This window comes from Hirundo rustica, chromosome 20, assembly GCF_015227805.2.
Source record: "Hirundo rustica isolate bHirRus1 chromosome 20, bHirRus1.pri.v3, whole genome shotgun sequence".
NCBI classification, from domain to species: Eukaryota; Metazoa; Chordata; class Aves; order Passeriformes; family Hirundinidae; genus Hirundo; species Hirundo rustica.
The window spans coordinates 10,570,575-10,583,552 of NC_053469.1; the positions used below are offsets into that span (position 1 = coordinate 10,570,575).

The window sequence follows — 12,978 nt, forward strand, 5'->3', positions numbered from 1 at the left end:
TGGTCTTCAAAATCATCCTCATCTCTAAGGATAATCTGATGCTAAGGCAAACCTGGTATCTTTTGATGTATTCTAATGACCAGAAGGCAGGTAAAACTGGCTTCCTGAGGCTCCCATGCTGTGGAAGAGTCCCTTGCAAGGTCACACCTACCCTCCAAACCTCCAGGTGAACCAGCGAGTCGCAGAGGAGGACCAAGCTGGATGGATCTCAGGAGCCAGATAGAGCACTGTGCACCCAGATCTAAATTACCCTAGACTGATCTGGAGCCAGGCGACACAAAGGGCATTTTAATCCTGCAGTGAGCAGATCTTCACCTAATGGGGGAATCTAATCTTGGATCTTGTCTCAGCTTTGACTGGCTTTTTCCATATTTTTGATGTAGATGACATTGTCCAGGTTTGCTGGTCTTTTTAGTCTAGTGGGGAGCTAAATTCAGAGAGGGCAGATGAAGAGCTGTGTTGCTTTTAAGATCAAAACTCAGCTTTTGATATTTGGTCAGCAGGAGGAGAAGGCCTTTCATTGGAGACCTTGATACAAATGGGTCTGCACAGAGAAACAAAACTGGGTGGGTGGATGGTTTGGTGTGACACTTAAGGCCATGTTACAAAACCCTGTGATAATTCTGTACAATTTATACTTTTCAGGAAGGCTGAAGAGAAGTTTAGGGTTGCAATACCAGGAGGGCTGGACTCAGGGTCCTCAGAGCTGTTAAGCTCTTGATTTACTGTCTCTTTTAAAAGAGCCTGGGAATACAGGGAGGGGCTCTGGGTTTGGACTGGGTTTTGTGATCCTCTTCTCTAGTAGATCCTTGTCTGGGTGCTTTCCCAGCACAAATCCTTGTGCAGACACTTTCTGTCCACTCCCTTTTGATCTGAAGTGAGGTTTTGCTGGCCCAGGCTCAGGATCACTGCAAGGGGAACACAGCTTTTCCTGGACTGCAGTTTGTCTCTTCAAGGACATGTGGCATTGCCCAACATGTGTCTTGCACAGACCTGGCAAAGTTTAACTTACAAATCCACAGCCTTGTGCTGCTGTTTCTTGGAACCTCCTGTGGCCTCGGTTCAGGATGCTTTAGGCTGTCACAAATTATCCTGCTGCTGCTGCTGGCTTGGAAACAGAGGAGCTCTCACTGCCCTCTCTTCTCAGTCGTTGCCCTTCCGATCTCTCTGAGAGTAATTCCTGTGGGTTCATTCATTTCTGCAGGATGAAAGTTGGCTGAACAGACAGACACGTTAAGGGCTAATCAGTAATACCAACAGATTAGGGAGTGCTTTCTATCCAGAAGGTTTGAGCCTTTTCCAGAGGAAGCTGATATTATCTTTGTAATAGATTGTGAAACTGAGGCCAATGCCCTCTCTGCAGCACTTGGGCTGGAGCACAGGTCCCTGACACCCATGCCAAAACGCTGCCCTGGGTGTTCTTTTCCTCTCATTTGCATCCCTGACCACACATCCCCCCACAGTCCCAGAGCTGCCTTCCCTTGTTGCTTTTGGAGGAAAAGAAGGAATTGTGCCCTTTTCTCCAGCACATACCCTCTGTGGTCTCAGTCAGATGTGTGCTATCACATGGCTTTTCTGGCTCTCTGTGCTTCTCCCAGTCATTGTTCCAGAGGCAGAAAAACATGTTGGAAGAGTTATTGCTTTTCTCCTTTCTATTTGATGTTCTTTGCCTGTCTCTGCAGAGCCATTTAGATAAAGGGATTTATCAAGCTTGAACTAATTAACCCTGGATGCAGAAAGTCAGAGTGGAGTCTTCCAGTTGTGAAATCCTCAGGCTTACCCTGAAGCAAACATGGGTCTGGAGGAATTTCACATCCCTTTCCCTTGTCGGCAAATCCCTGTGGTGACCTTTTGCTGGTGCTTTACCAGACTTCCCTCACTGATGTGCCACAAGGGTGCTGTGGCAGCTGCTCAGCAGCAGGACTGCATGGGTTGTCTGTGCTGCCTTTTCAAGGCTCCTGTTCTTAGAGGTTTTTACCTTTACTGAGAGAGAGAGGGTTGATTTTTGAAAGAAATCCAGTAATTTTGCCTGTAGAAAGATGCTTTAGAAGTTGTTGCCAATCACTTTCTCATTGCAGAACTTTCAGCCAAAGAGTGACTTCACAACTAAAGGAGAGAAGCAGATACCTGAAAGCTCAGGAAGAAGAAAAAAGGAAAAAACAGGTTGTTTAGCTGCCTGCACAGGGCCTTCAGAACCTTCTCCCCCTTGTTTCCTGTTGCCATAGGTCCAGTGAGTTTTAAGAGAATGACTACCTAAGACAGAGCTTCAAAGTCTGGTGTTCCCTGGCTGTGCTCGCTGATGTCTCTCTGGGAAGTGCAGCAGGACTCTGATCCCAGATGTGTCTTCCTGCTAAGGGTAGAAAGGGATCCAGGGAGAGCTTTTGCACTCTGAACCAGATGAGACCTCCATGACACACATCTGGAGTCAGTGAAAAACATGAGGGCTTCCAACAGAATCCAAGCTAGAGGAGAGAAATAACCTCGTGCCTTCTTCAAAGCACTGATCTCCTGTCAGCAGGATCAGAGCTGAGTCCTGGTTCACATGGGAATCCTTGGGAATCCTATTGCTGCAGCCATGAGGTTCTGTCCCTCCTCCAGGAGGGTAAGGGGTGAGAGGGAGGGTTGTCATTCAGTCGTGGTCATGGGTTGGCACAGTTTGGTTTTTAGTTAGGGGGAAATGTGGAGTGTTGCCCTGTCAGGACCTTGGAAATTCTTTTAGAAAGGACAGGGACCAGTCAGAAGCCAGTTTGGGATATTGACATCTGCTTTGACAACTGAAAATGTTGAATGTGACTTTGGGAAGTACCCATATAAACCCTGATTTTGTTCAGGTCAGCCCTTTTCCTCCTGGTCAGCTGAACAGGTAACATCGAGTCGGGCCTGCTGCTCCCCACGCCATTTTGGGTGGGAGCCGGCCCCGAGGCCTGGCCGGGCTCCGTCAGCTCCCAGGGGGGAGGAGAGGCTGCAGCTTCACATCAACCACTTTGAAAAACCTCCCCAGAGACCCCGAGCAGGGAGGGATCTCTGCCGGGCCCAGACAACAGCCATGGGCCCGGCTGGGCCAGGGACACCCAAGGGGTGATTTCCAGAGCTCTCCCCCTGCCCCTCCTCCGGTGATTGCCTCCGGTGATTTCCAGAGGGAGAGGAAAAGAATAGAGGGAGAAACCAGCAGATCTGAGATGCAACATGCATCGGGGAGAGACTGCTGTCCTGCAGAGATCCATGGCCACTGCAGGCCTGGGCAGAGTTAACCCTTTCCTGGCAACATGGAGCTTCCAAGGCCTAACCCTTCCCTGAGAGAGAAAAGAGAGAGACAGAGTGGATGTAGGAAGGGCATTGCATGAAATCAGTGGAGCAAGAGTGAAAGAAATGATAAAGATTATTGGAAGGAGGGATTGAGGAAGTGGACATTTTTTAACTGGACTTCCTTGGTGTAAACTATGGAGAAATGGACTGTTCCTTGTAACATCTTAATGTTGTTGGGGGGAATGCTGGTTCTAGTCAAAGTTGGGGATTGATATGATTGAGATTTAAGTGGGCATCTTAAAGCTCCTCACTCCTGGGGTAAAAGGAGGTCTCAGACTTTGAGACGAAGGTGATTTTAGAGAGAAAGTGATTTGAAGCCCTCAGCTTCTGGGGTAAAAGGAGGTCTCTATTTCTTTTGAGACAGAGACAATTTTAGAGATAGAAGAAAAGAATCCTTGTTTTGTACTAGAGGAAACATTCTTCAACAGTACCCCAGATACACTGAGAGGCCCATAAATAGCAAGAGAAAAGGCTGCTAATGGGTGGAACAGCACAATCTGCAAAAAACTCCAGGCAGTTGCAGGTTTGTGACATTGGGAGCCACCAGACTGTTTTTTCTTGTGGCAAATGTCCCTATAGGGCTCTAGAGAGACTCCTCTCCTAAAGTGATGAAAGATTATGTTTAAATGGTGAAACAGACTGAAAATCACAGGTTGTGTCTATGTTGTTTGTAAGAAAGGGGGAGGGAAGGGAAGGGAAGGGAAGGGAAGGGAAGGGAAGGGAAGGGAAGGGAAGGGAAGGGAAGGGAAGGGAAGGGAAGGGAAGGGAAGGGAAGGGAAGGGAAGGGAAGGGAAGGGAAGGGAAGGGAAGGGAAGGGAAGGGAAGGGAAGGGAAGGGAAGGGAAGGGAAGGGAAGGGAAGGGAAGGGAAGGGAAGGGAAGGGAAGGGAAGGGAAGGGAAGGGAAGGGAAGGGGAGGGGAAGGGGAAGGGGAAGGGTGTTTTGAAGTTTCATTTTGGTTTTTTTTTTGTTTTGCTTTGGCTTTTTCTTCTACTTTTCTTTTCCATTCTTTTACTGTGTGTAATAAAACTATTTGTTTATTTTTTAAGCTTGAGCCTGCTTTGCTCCTCCTAATCCTCTCCCACAAAAAGAAAAGTAAACACTAAGACCACTACACTAAATTTAGCAAACAGAATTTGGCGAATGTGAAACCACTACATTAATCAGTGTTTCTGCCTGGTTATAACTAAAACTGCTACACATGTGAAGGAACGTCAGTCACACTTCCACCCTTGCAGCTCCAGATTTAGTGTCTCCCTTTGGCACCGACCCCTCTGCAGTGTCCCCAGCCCCGTGTGAAGGTCAGCAGGGCAGGTGATGAGCTCCCTGGTAATTCAGAACAGACTTCCTCTTGAAGGACCAGACCTCTGACAAAAGCTCAGGATTGCAAGTCAGGAGGTGATGAGCTGTACAGGAGATGCAGCCTGGAAAGGGGCATAATTCCTGTGTGTTGGGTTGCCAACATGATGATAACACCCTGTTTCTCTAAGGAGCATTTTTTGTTAAGGGTATGAAGTTTGCAGACACATTTCGTGGTACATTTTTTTCTGGAATTACCTGCTTAGGTTTTTTTTTTTTTTTTACTTTTTCCCCCTGTGCAGCAGAACTGTTTCCTTCTTTGTGACCCAGACTGGGGAAACAGAAATAGCCTGGGTTAAGGGAAAAAAAATATTGGGTTTGGATAGGATTGTTTCAAGGTGGAATAGTTCCCTGGGCCATCTGTGGTACAGATGGACCAGCAGCTTGTTCCAGCACATGGGAGACGAGGCAGGGATTGGCAGGGGTGAGTCAGTACCTTGAGCTGCTGTTGCTGTCAGGAACTCTTGGCCAGGTGTGAACCGACAATGAAAAAAACCACTTGATATCTCCAGTTCACCTTCTCTCTTCTGTGACAGCAAGTAAAGCTTGAACTCAGTGTAACTTCACCCCTACTCATTTGGATTTTTACTGTTTTTTCCAGATTGCCCGACAGGAAGGAAGAGTCATTTTGACCTCTGGACTCCCGTATCAGACTGTGAGTGCTACGAGCTGCTGGCGTGTTTCTGGCACTGATCATTGCGTGGTCTGGGGTATGCAGGGGAGACAAGAGGAAAAGTCAGATATGAATGCAACAGCTGGCTTGGCTTTTTCATGTTTTCTCCACTAAAAGCTACATTTAGGGTCTTCAGAGGTTTGCTGTTCTCAACCACCAAGGCTCGGAGTGTAATGCTTTTTTATACTTAGTCCTGCATCAGTGGGGAGAGCGATTTCTCTCCACTGCAGGGGGGTGGGGGGGTGGAAGCTAAGCCAAGCAATCCAGAGCAGTGTGTTTCTGTCTGGCCTCACTGGCAGGTGAAAGGCAGTTCAATTCCTGTGCTTTTTATCCCAGAGATTCTTGCTTGCTGGCTGGCTCCACACTGAGAGAGTTTCAGCCCTCAGGGACATTTCTCCAGGCTTGGACGGGAGAGATTGGAGGGCCCCAAGCATGGATCTGGTGGAATCTGGAGAGATTTTGTGTTGCTATAGATAAACAGAAAAGCAAAAGCAAAGCCCAACCTTGCCCTCAGCACCAGCTGTTCAGAGCTGTTCACAGACACGCTTCAAAATGCAGTGCTGAACCTGCCAAATGCTTGTAATGCTGTGATGTCCTGCTGCAGGTCCTTTGCAATTTTTTACTGCCCAAATATCCATTTGGAAGAGTGAAACTGTTCTGGATGAGCCGGAGTTCTGTTCACATGAGCCAGGGTACAGAACTTCTTTGTCACAAACCGTCAGTATAAAATCTCCCAGTCACTCAGGCAGCCAGTTAGAATATTTGCAGAATAGGGGTTGCTGATTTCCTATGGAAAATCTGAGTGTGGAATAAAAGTCCCCCCATAATGAGACACTGTGAGTCAGGTGCAGCCACCCTGCAGGTTCCTTGAGCCTACAGCTGGTGGAATAGGGAATTCAGCATCCAGCATAATCTTGTTTGGCAGAGCTTGAACTTCAAAGTACTGTGTAGGAATTGCAAAAGGAAAATAACTGCTTCCAGGTACAATACTACTGGGAAATATCTGCTTTCCTCGGTTCCCTTGCCTTTGGATGCCCTCCACAAGGACGGCATGGCTCTGCCAGGTTCCTTTACTGGTGTGTAGCTGATCCCATGCCTATGAGTCCTTAGCATGGTCATGAAGATGTGTCTGGGACTTCCCACTGCTCATTCCCAGATGCAGACTTCTCTGCAGAGTGTGAAACAAACACTGAGGGACTGCCCACATCAACCCCTTCAATATCTTGGCCATCAGGGAACTCCAGGTGAAACATTTGTGTGAATCAGAGGGGTTGAAGTGGTCACTGGACATCGTTTCCATCACTGTGCTTTGGCAGACTCTGTGGGATCTGGCCAAGTTTCATCAGAAAGCTGGGGTTGAATTCAGTTTCCTTTTGCTGCCCCTGTCAGCACCACCTCACCAAATTATGAGTTGATGGGACTTGGGTATATTCTATAGAATAGAATCTTGAAATTGTTAAGATTAGAAAAGACCTTCAGGATGATTAAGTTGAGCTGTTAACTCAGCACCACCACCATGGTCCACACTAAACCATGCCTCCAAGTGCCACATCCAGATGAGTCTGGAACACTTCCAGAGATGACTCCAACACCTCCCCAGACAACTCATTCCAATGCCTGACCACCTTTCTGTGAAGAACTGTTTCCTGAAATGCAATCTAAACCTCCCTTGGAGCATCTTGAGGCCATTTTCTCTTGTTCTGTCACTTGTTAGCTGGGAGAAAAGGCCAAGTCCCCTGGCTGCACCCTCCTGTCAGGGAGTTGTAGAGAGTGGGAAGGTCCCTCCTGAGCCTCCTTTTCTCCAGCCTAAATGATGTTTCATACACATAAAATCACGCAGTGCTTCACGAGTCAGAGTCAAGTCCATACAGCAGTCAAGTCCTGCAGCAGTGGCTGTTAGGTTACCAATTGCGGTGCTCAGACCAGAATTCTGACTGTAAACACATACTGACTCCAAGCATTATTCAGAATTCAACCCAAGAGTATCAGAACAGCCCCACATACCCTGACGCTCGGCCTCACTGGTGTCTCTGGTTTGCAGCTGCGCTCCCAGGTGGGAGAAGGAAGGTGTTTCTCTGTGAACTGCTCCGAGAAGGCGAAGGAACAGGCACTGCAGGTGCTGAAGCACTTCAACGTGCAGGTGTCCCTGAGTGACATCTTCAGCCGCTGCCAGGTAGGACGAGGCTGGCTCGAGCCCCGGCTCCCACTCGCTCACCGCTCCCTGCGCCGCCTCGGCGTTCTGGGCCTTGCACTTGGTGTCTTCTTGGTTCCCAAGAGTTCTGCTTGAACTTTGGCAGCACCTGGCAAAGCTGTGAGGAGTTCTGAGTGCAGCCACATCCATCACAGTGCTGAGGGCTCAGTCAGAGGATCAGAGGCTCTGCATCTGCAGCTTTGCTAGAAACTCACCTCTTTTTCTGATTTTTGGTACTTGGCACGTGTTTTGGCATCAGCTGTCTTGGTTAGACTATCTTTGTTGCTGTCTTCTCTGTTTAGGACACATGCTGTTTTAATTACAAACCATGTTTAATTATGGCTCTATGATTCTGTTAACACTTAATTACTTTAATAGGATTTTTTTCATAGGACTTTTTTTTTTTTTTTTCAGGAGCTATTAGGTTAATTTGTGTCCATGCTAGTTGATGACTCCAGATTGTGTTTGGCACTGGATATCTGTGGATTGCTGTTAAGAATAAATTTTAATTGTGTTAGGTCAAATCACCATCTCTTCCTATTTCACTCTATATTTGTTACAGCAACACGCCAAAACCTATCCCTTCCCAAACTGCAATATAAACCAATAGGGAACTTCAACATCTCTCACCTTATCAGTGTTTAAAGAGAGAAAAAGAAGCAAGTTACTTAGAAAATCAGCTTTTTCTTAGGGGTAAACAAGCCAGTGAGTCTGGCTCGATGCCTCATGGTGGAGATCTGGGGTCTCCTGGCCCAGTGGAATTGCACAAATGGTGTAGGAGCAGACACACCAGAGAGCGTGTCCTGCACCTCAGTTTATAGCTGCTGTCAGATGTTGAAACTGGATCTGTAACTTAGAGAGCAAATGAGAGTTGTCCAGCTGGGCAGGTTAGCTGTGAGAAGAGACTGACGAAACTCCCTGCAGGTCAGATCCACAGAACAGGGGCTCATCTTACTGCAGGATAAATGGATATATTCAGCTATGGAATACTGCCTTCAGTCCTGTGGTTTTATTGTCCCAGAACAGATTGCAGTTGTTATACATATATATATTTATAGCGGCACACTGGCTTCTTGGCTGTTTTAAACAAACCTTTAAAAAACCTCATGGATTCTCCGATTCCCTGACATCCCATAAAATAGCAGTGTTCCTCCTGATGGTTGTTGAAATACCACAAAAATAAGCACAGACACACACAAAACCATGCTGCAGGAAACTCTGTGCTCTCTAATAAATGCAGGAGACTGTGCAGCAGATGATGGAAAACTGACCCCTCACCCAGGATCTGGGGTCTGGAACTGGTTAACTGTATAGGTTTAGTACATGCTGTCTTAGTTTACAATATAAATAGGGGTAATCAATCTGGCTAGGAATATATACTAAATGTTCTCTTACTTCCAGGAGAAATGCCTTCCCAGTAACTTGTGGTGGTGGAACAGCTGCATGTTTTATACCCCTCAGCATGGGAAGATGCTGATTTGTCAAACTTCTCCCTGTTCTGAATCGTATTTACCTTCATTCAAGGCTTTCGCATTTTGGAGCTGATTTTGCTCAGCTGTCTCTGCAGACAGCACAAGTTTGGCTGATGTGCTGCTGATGCTCTGGAGAAGAATCCCAACTCTCCCAGCTGCACTTCCCAGTGTTGTGTGCAAGGGGAGCCGCGGGCAGCTCGGGGAGCAGGATCATCCTCCAGCACTGCGGAAAACTGACAGCCCACATCAACAATGGCAATTTCTGCCTTCAGGAGGGTGCTCGGGGCCTCCACGGCCTACAGAGACCTTAGCAGTTCTTTTGTACACCCTTCCTAAAACATCCTCATTCTTTGCAAACCTAATTGGGCTTAATTAGGATGGAGGCCAGATCCTGAAACTGCTGAGCTGTGCGTACCAGCCTGTCTGTGCTGCTCTGGGGCTGGGTCACAGACTTCGGGGCTCCCAGACTGCTCTGAGCACTGCCCCTCCCTGCAGAGAGCCTTGCTGAGGGGTGACAGAATGGTGCCAGGGAGTTTTGGTGCCCCTGCAGTGGGGGAGCATGGTGAGCACACCATCAGGGCTCCCGAAAGAGCCGAGTGCTGCTGTGTCCGTGCTAGGCAGGAGGAGGAGGATGGGCAGTAGTGATCCATGAGCTGGGCCCCTCTCCTCCCTCTCCTGCACGGAGCTGGGTCATCTGTGCCATCAGCCCTGGCTGTGTGTCACAGGAAGCAGTGTGGCATCCTGCCTGCTCCCTCTGTCTCATGGAGCTTGTTTTGTCTCCTGGGCTTCTGTTCTGTAAATGGCTGGCGTGAATATGGCAGCAAATATTGTCGTGACAATTAACGTGTGTAGTGCAGAACACATGGTAAAAATAGATCCAGATTCAATGTTGTACCCCAAACTGCTGGAAAATATGTTTCCTCTGTCAACTCCCTCGGCAGGGATGGACGGGGTCTCTTTTGCAGATGTAAAGAATGGGCTTGCTTTGTAACCCTGCCAAAATGCTGCTGTTTCTTCTGTTAAAACAATGGCCAATACTGGCAACCTCTGTCTGACCTAGAGCAGCAAGTGCACGGGGAGTGTCATCCAGGGGCTGCTCAGCATTTCTGCTCCCACTTGTGCTGGGCTTCAGCTTGGTCACTTCAGTTAAAGGCTCCAGGAGTGGAACTGCTGCCAAAGGAGTCAAGGATGGTGCAGGAATGACCTTTTCATTCCATGTGTTCCTCCAGTGCTGCATTGTACGGGCTTGGTGATGATCCTGGTGAAGACACCCCTGCACAGTAGCTGTAGCTGGGCCTGGCAAGGAATGCTTTAGGGGGGCTGAGTGAAAATAAGATTAATTCCATCTTTTGGTGACGTGCAAAAGACCCCTACAGAAGTTCTACATTTCACAGCCTTAAAATGTTACAAACCCATTCCTTCTATTTGAAATGCAAATGTCACGTGCCTATCACCTCTACACACATTTGAGTATCTTCAGATAGCTGAAATAGTTTCTTCAGGAAGAGACAGTGTGAAATAATGCTTGGGGTGTCCAGACATGATCAGTTTGACACAATGAACCCTTACAGTAGTTAGGAAGATCTCTGTGGAGTTGTTGGGGGCTGTTTTGGGCAGCCTTAGGGTCCGTTCACAGCCTGACTCACCCAGATCAGTGATGCTGTGCTTTCCACAGCTTGGAGGAGGTTCTAACACAGAATTAGCAGTTAAAGAAGAAAAAAACACTCAAACCTGCTGAAGAAGGTGGCTCCAGTCGTGGGCACAGACAGCTGACAGCTGGGTCATTTCGTAGCAGGGTGAAATTCAGCTCCTCTCCCCGGTCCATCCATTCACAGCAGTGTCTGTCTCCCACCCTTCCTGGTGCTGTCCCTTGCTTGGGACATCCTGCTGTGACACTTGGATATGGCCTGGTGGGAGAACAGGAGGACATGAACTCCGTGCCTCCATGTCATTCCAGTCCCTTAAAGAAACTCTTGAGAACAGCCATGTTTTGGCAGGATCCATTACCTGGATGACTGGTGTGACTTTTGCCATCTTGCTTTTCCATGCCGTGTGATTGAAGGTCCGCAGAAAGCTACAGCTCTGGGCTCCCCCTGTGCAAGGGCCTTGTCACTGACTGCTTGGTGAGCCCCAGGGCCCAGGACGTTTCTCTTCCCATGGCTGAGGTGTCTGGCCCAGCCAGCTCGTGTCAGTGCATAAGCAGATGAGTGGAGTTGCACGGCTGGCAGGCCTGGGGTGAGCAGTGCTGCTGACAGGGAGGAATCCTGCTTGGATGGTGATAAACCGTTGTTAGCTTTAACATCTTTATATCACAGGGGTTTGCCGCTGTGGCTTGAAGGGACAACTGTGTTCAGTGTTGTCTGGGCTCACCGAGAAATTCCTTCTGGAATCTGGAAGAACCTCATGGTTAAAGGTTTCAAACTGCTGTAAAACCCTCAGTGGTGTGAGGCTCTGCAGCTGGGTTTGGAGCCAGGAGGGTCTGTACATCTGCAGAAAAGCTGTGCTGGGTTTAACTTAAAAGTGTAGCTGCTGCTCAGCTCAGTCTGGGTCTGAGGCTTCGCTCGGGTACGAGGGAGGAGCAGGCTGGGGGACCCGGGTCCTGTGGAGCCGCTGTGCCACCCCCACCTCCCCCAGGCCTCTCTTTCCTTTCCCACCCTCTGTTTGACTTGACCCTTTAGCCTTTAAGCTGGCTGGGGCAGGGACCTCGCTTGAACAATACCTAACGCAACGGGAGGCTGATCCCAGGTGAGGTTTCAAGGCTTTCCTGCAAGGAAAAATGATTGCAATTATATCCCCTGCAAAAATAAATGTGCAGGGGGAAAAAAAATCCCAGGCTCCAGCTGCAGTTTGTGCATCTGAACAGCCCCACATTGATGGGGGGATTATCTGCACGTTCAAATAGTTTGACTCTTGCACTTCACTGAATGCTCTGCTCCTAAATAAGCAAATTACATCACCTATTCTGATGTCCTGTTTAACTTATGACCTCAGCCTGAGCACTGCAGGATGTGAGAGATAGCTGCTCAATTTCATTGTCTGGAGATCTGATATATTTTTTTACATTTTTTGCGCCCCCCTTCCCTGCTCTTTCAGTTTCCAAACTACTCACCCCCGGCCTTTACAAAGGTGTTAGCATGGAATTAGGAGTAGGTGGGGAGGAATGGGGGGAGGGAAGAGAGGAAACCACCTTTTTTTTTTTTTTTTTTTTTTTTTTTAATTAGGTGCAAAAGCTTTCTAACAGTTGCAGCAAATGTTTCTTGGTTTTTGTGGTTAAGGTAACGAATTTCATTGCTGCAAAGCTCATCATGTGCAAGCTGATTTATGCAGAGGGAGCCTAGGATGGAGCAATCCATTTAGCAGGGACCAAGAAAAAGGCATTATGATGAGATGGAAACCCTGTATTTGAGGCACTTTGAGAGAACCTTTGAAGCCAGCCTGGGAACTCTGGCAATATTAGTTGATAATTAGTAATATAGATCCCTCAAGCTGTCATTTAGATTGAAAATGTGCATGTCTCTCATGAGCCTCTGTCACACCAATCTGATCAGCAGGCTTTTTTCTTCCTTTTATGTGGGTTGCTCTGTCGGTCCAGACGATGATGAGAACTGCTAGGCATCATCTTTCTCACTCACTTGTGAGCTGAGCAGCTATCTCCTGCTCCAGTGTGGCATGGAAGTGGAACCAGGGCAATTTTGCTTTGTGGTCACCTTTCCTGGCCTGAGTAACAGTCATTTCTTTCATTTTAAAATACCAGTTGTCCTTCCCCATGTGCAGAGAAAAAAACCAGTAAGATTTAAACTGCGTACTTCATGAGATGTTTCTGCCCCAGCAGACAGCAAAGGGTTGGCCTTGGGAGTCACTCAGGACAAAAAGCATCTTCAGCTCCAGTGGGGCTGAGACATCATCAAAGAATTTGAAAATGTCAGTTCTCATAGCCCCTGGTTCAGCTTTAGAGTTGACTTCCACCAGTGCAACATCAC

The 12,978-nt window shown here is 47.9% G+C and overlaps 1 protein-coding gene across 8 annotated transcripts in view; it reads left to right on the top strand.

The window, feature by feature from the left end:
* Positions 1-8,043, top strand: part of EXD3 (exonuclease 3'-5' domain containing 3) — a 142,446-nt gene extending 134,403 nt beyond the window's left edge. For 6 of the 8 annotated variants that reach the window (XM_040083538.2, XM_058423159.1, XM_040083535.2 and 3 more), the window contains 2 exons: positions 5,264-5,317; positions 7,377-7,915. In XM_040083538.2, the coding sequence (XP_039939472.1) occupies positions 5,264-5,317; positions 7,377-7,622 (300 nt within the window). In that variant the 3' untranslated portion in view covers positions 7,623-7,915. Of the gene's footprint in view, positions 1-5,263; positions 5,318-7,376 lie in introns of all 8 variants that reach the window. The other 2 variants (XM_040083537.2, XM_040083532.2) reach the window with 2 other exon arrangements.
* Positions 8,044-12,978: the final 4,935 nt, after the last annotated feature.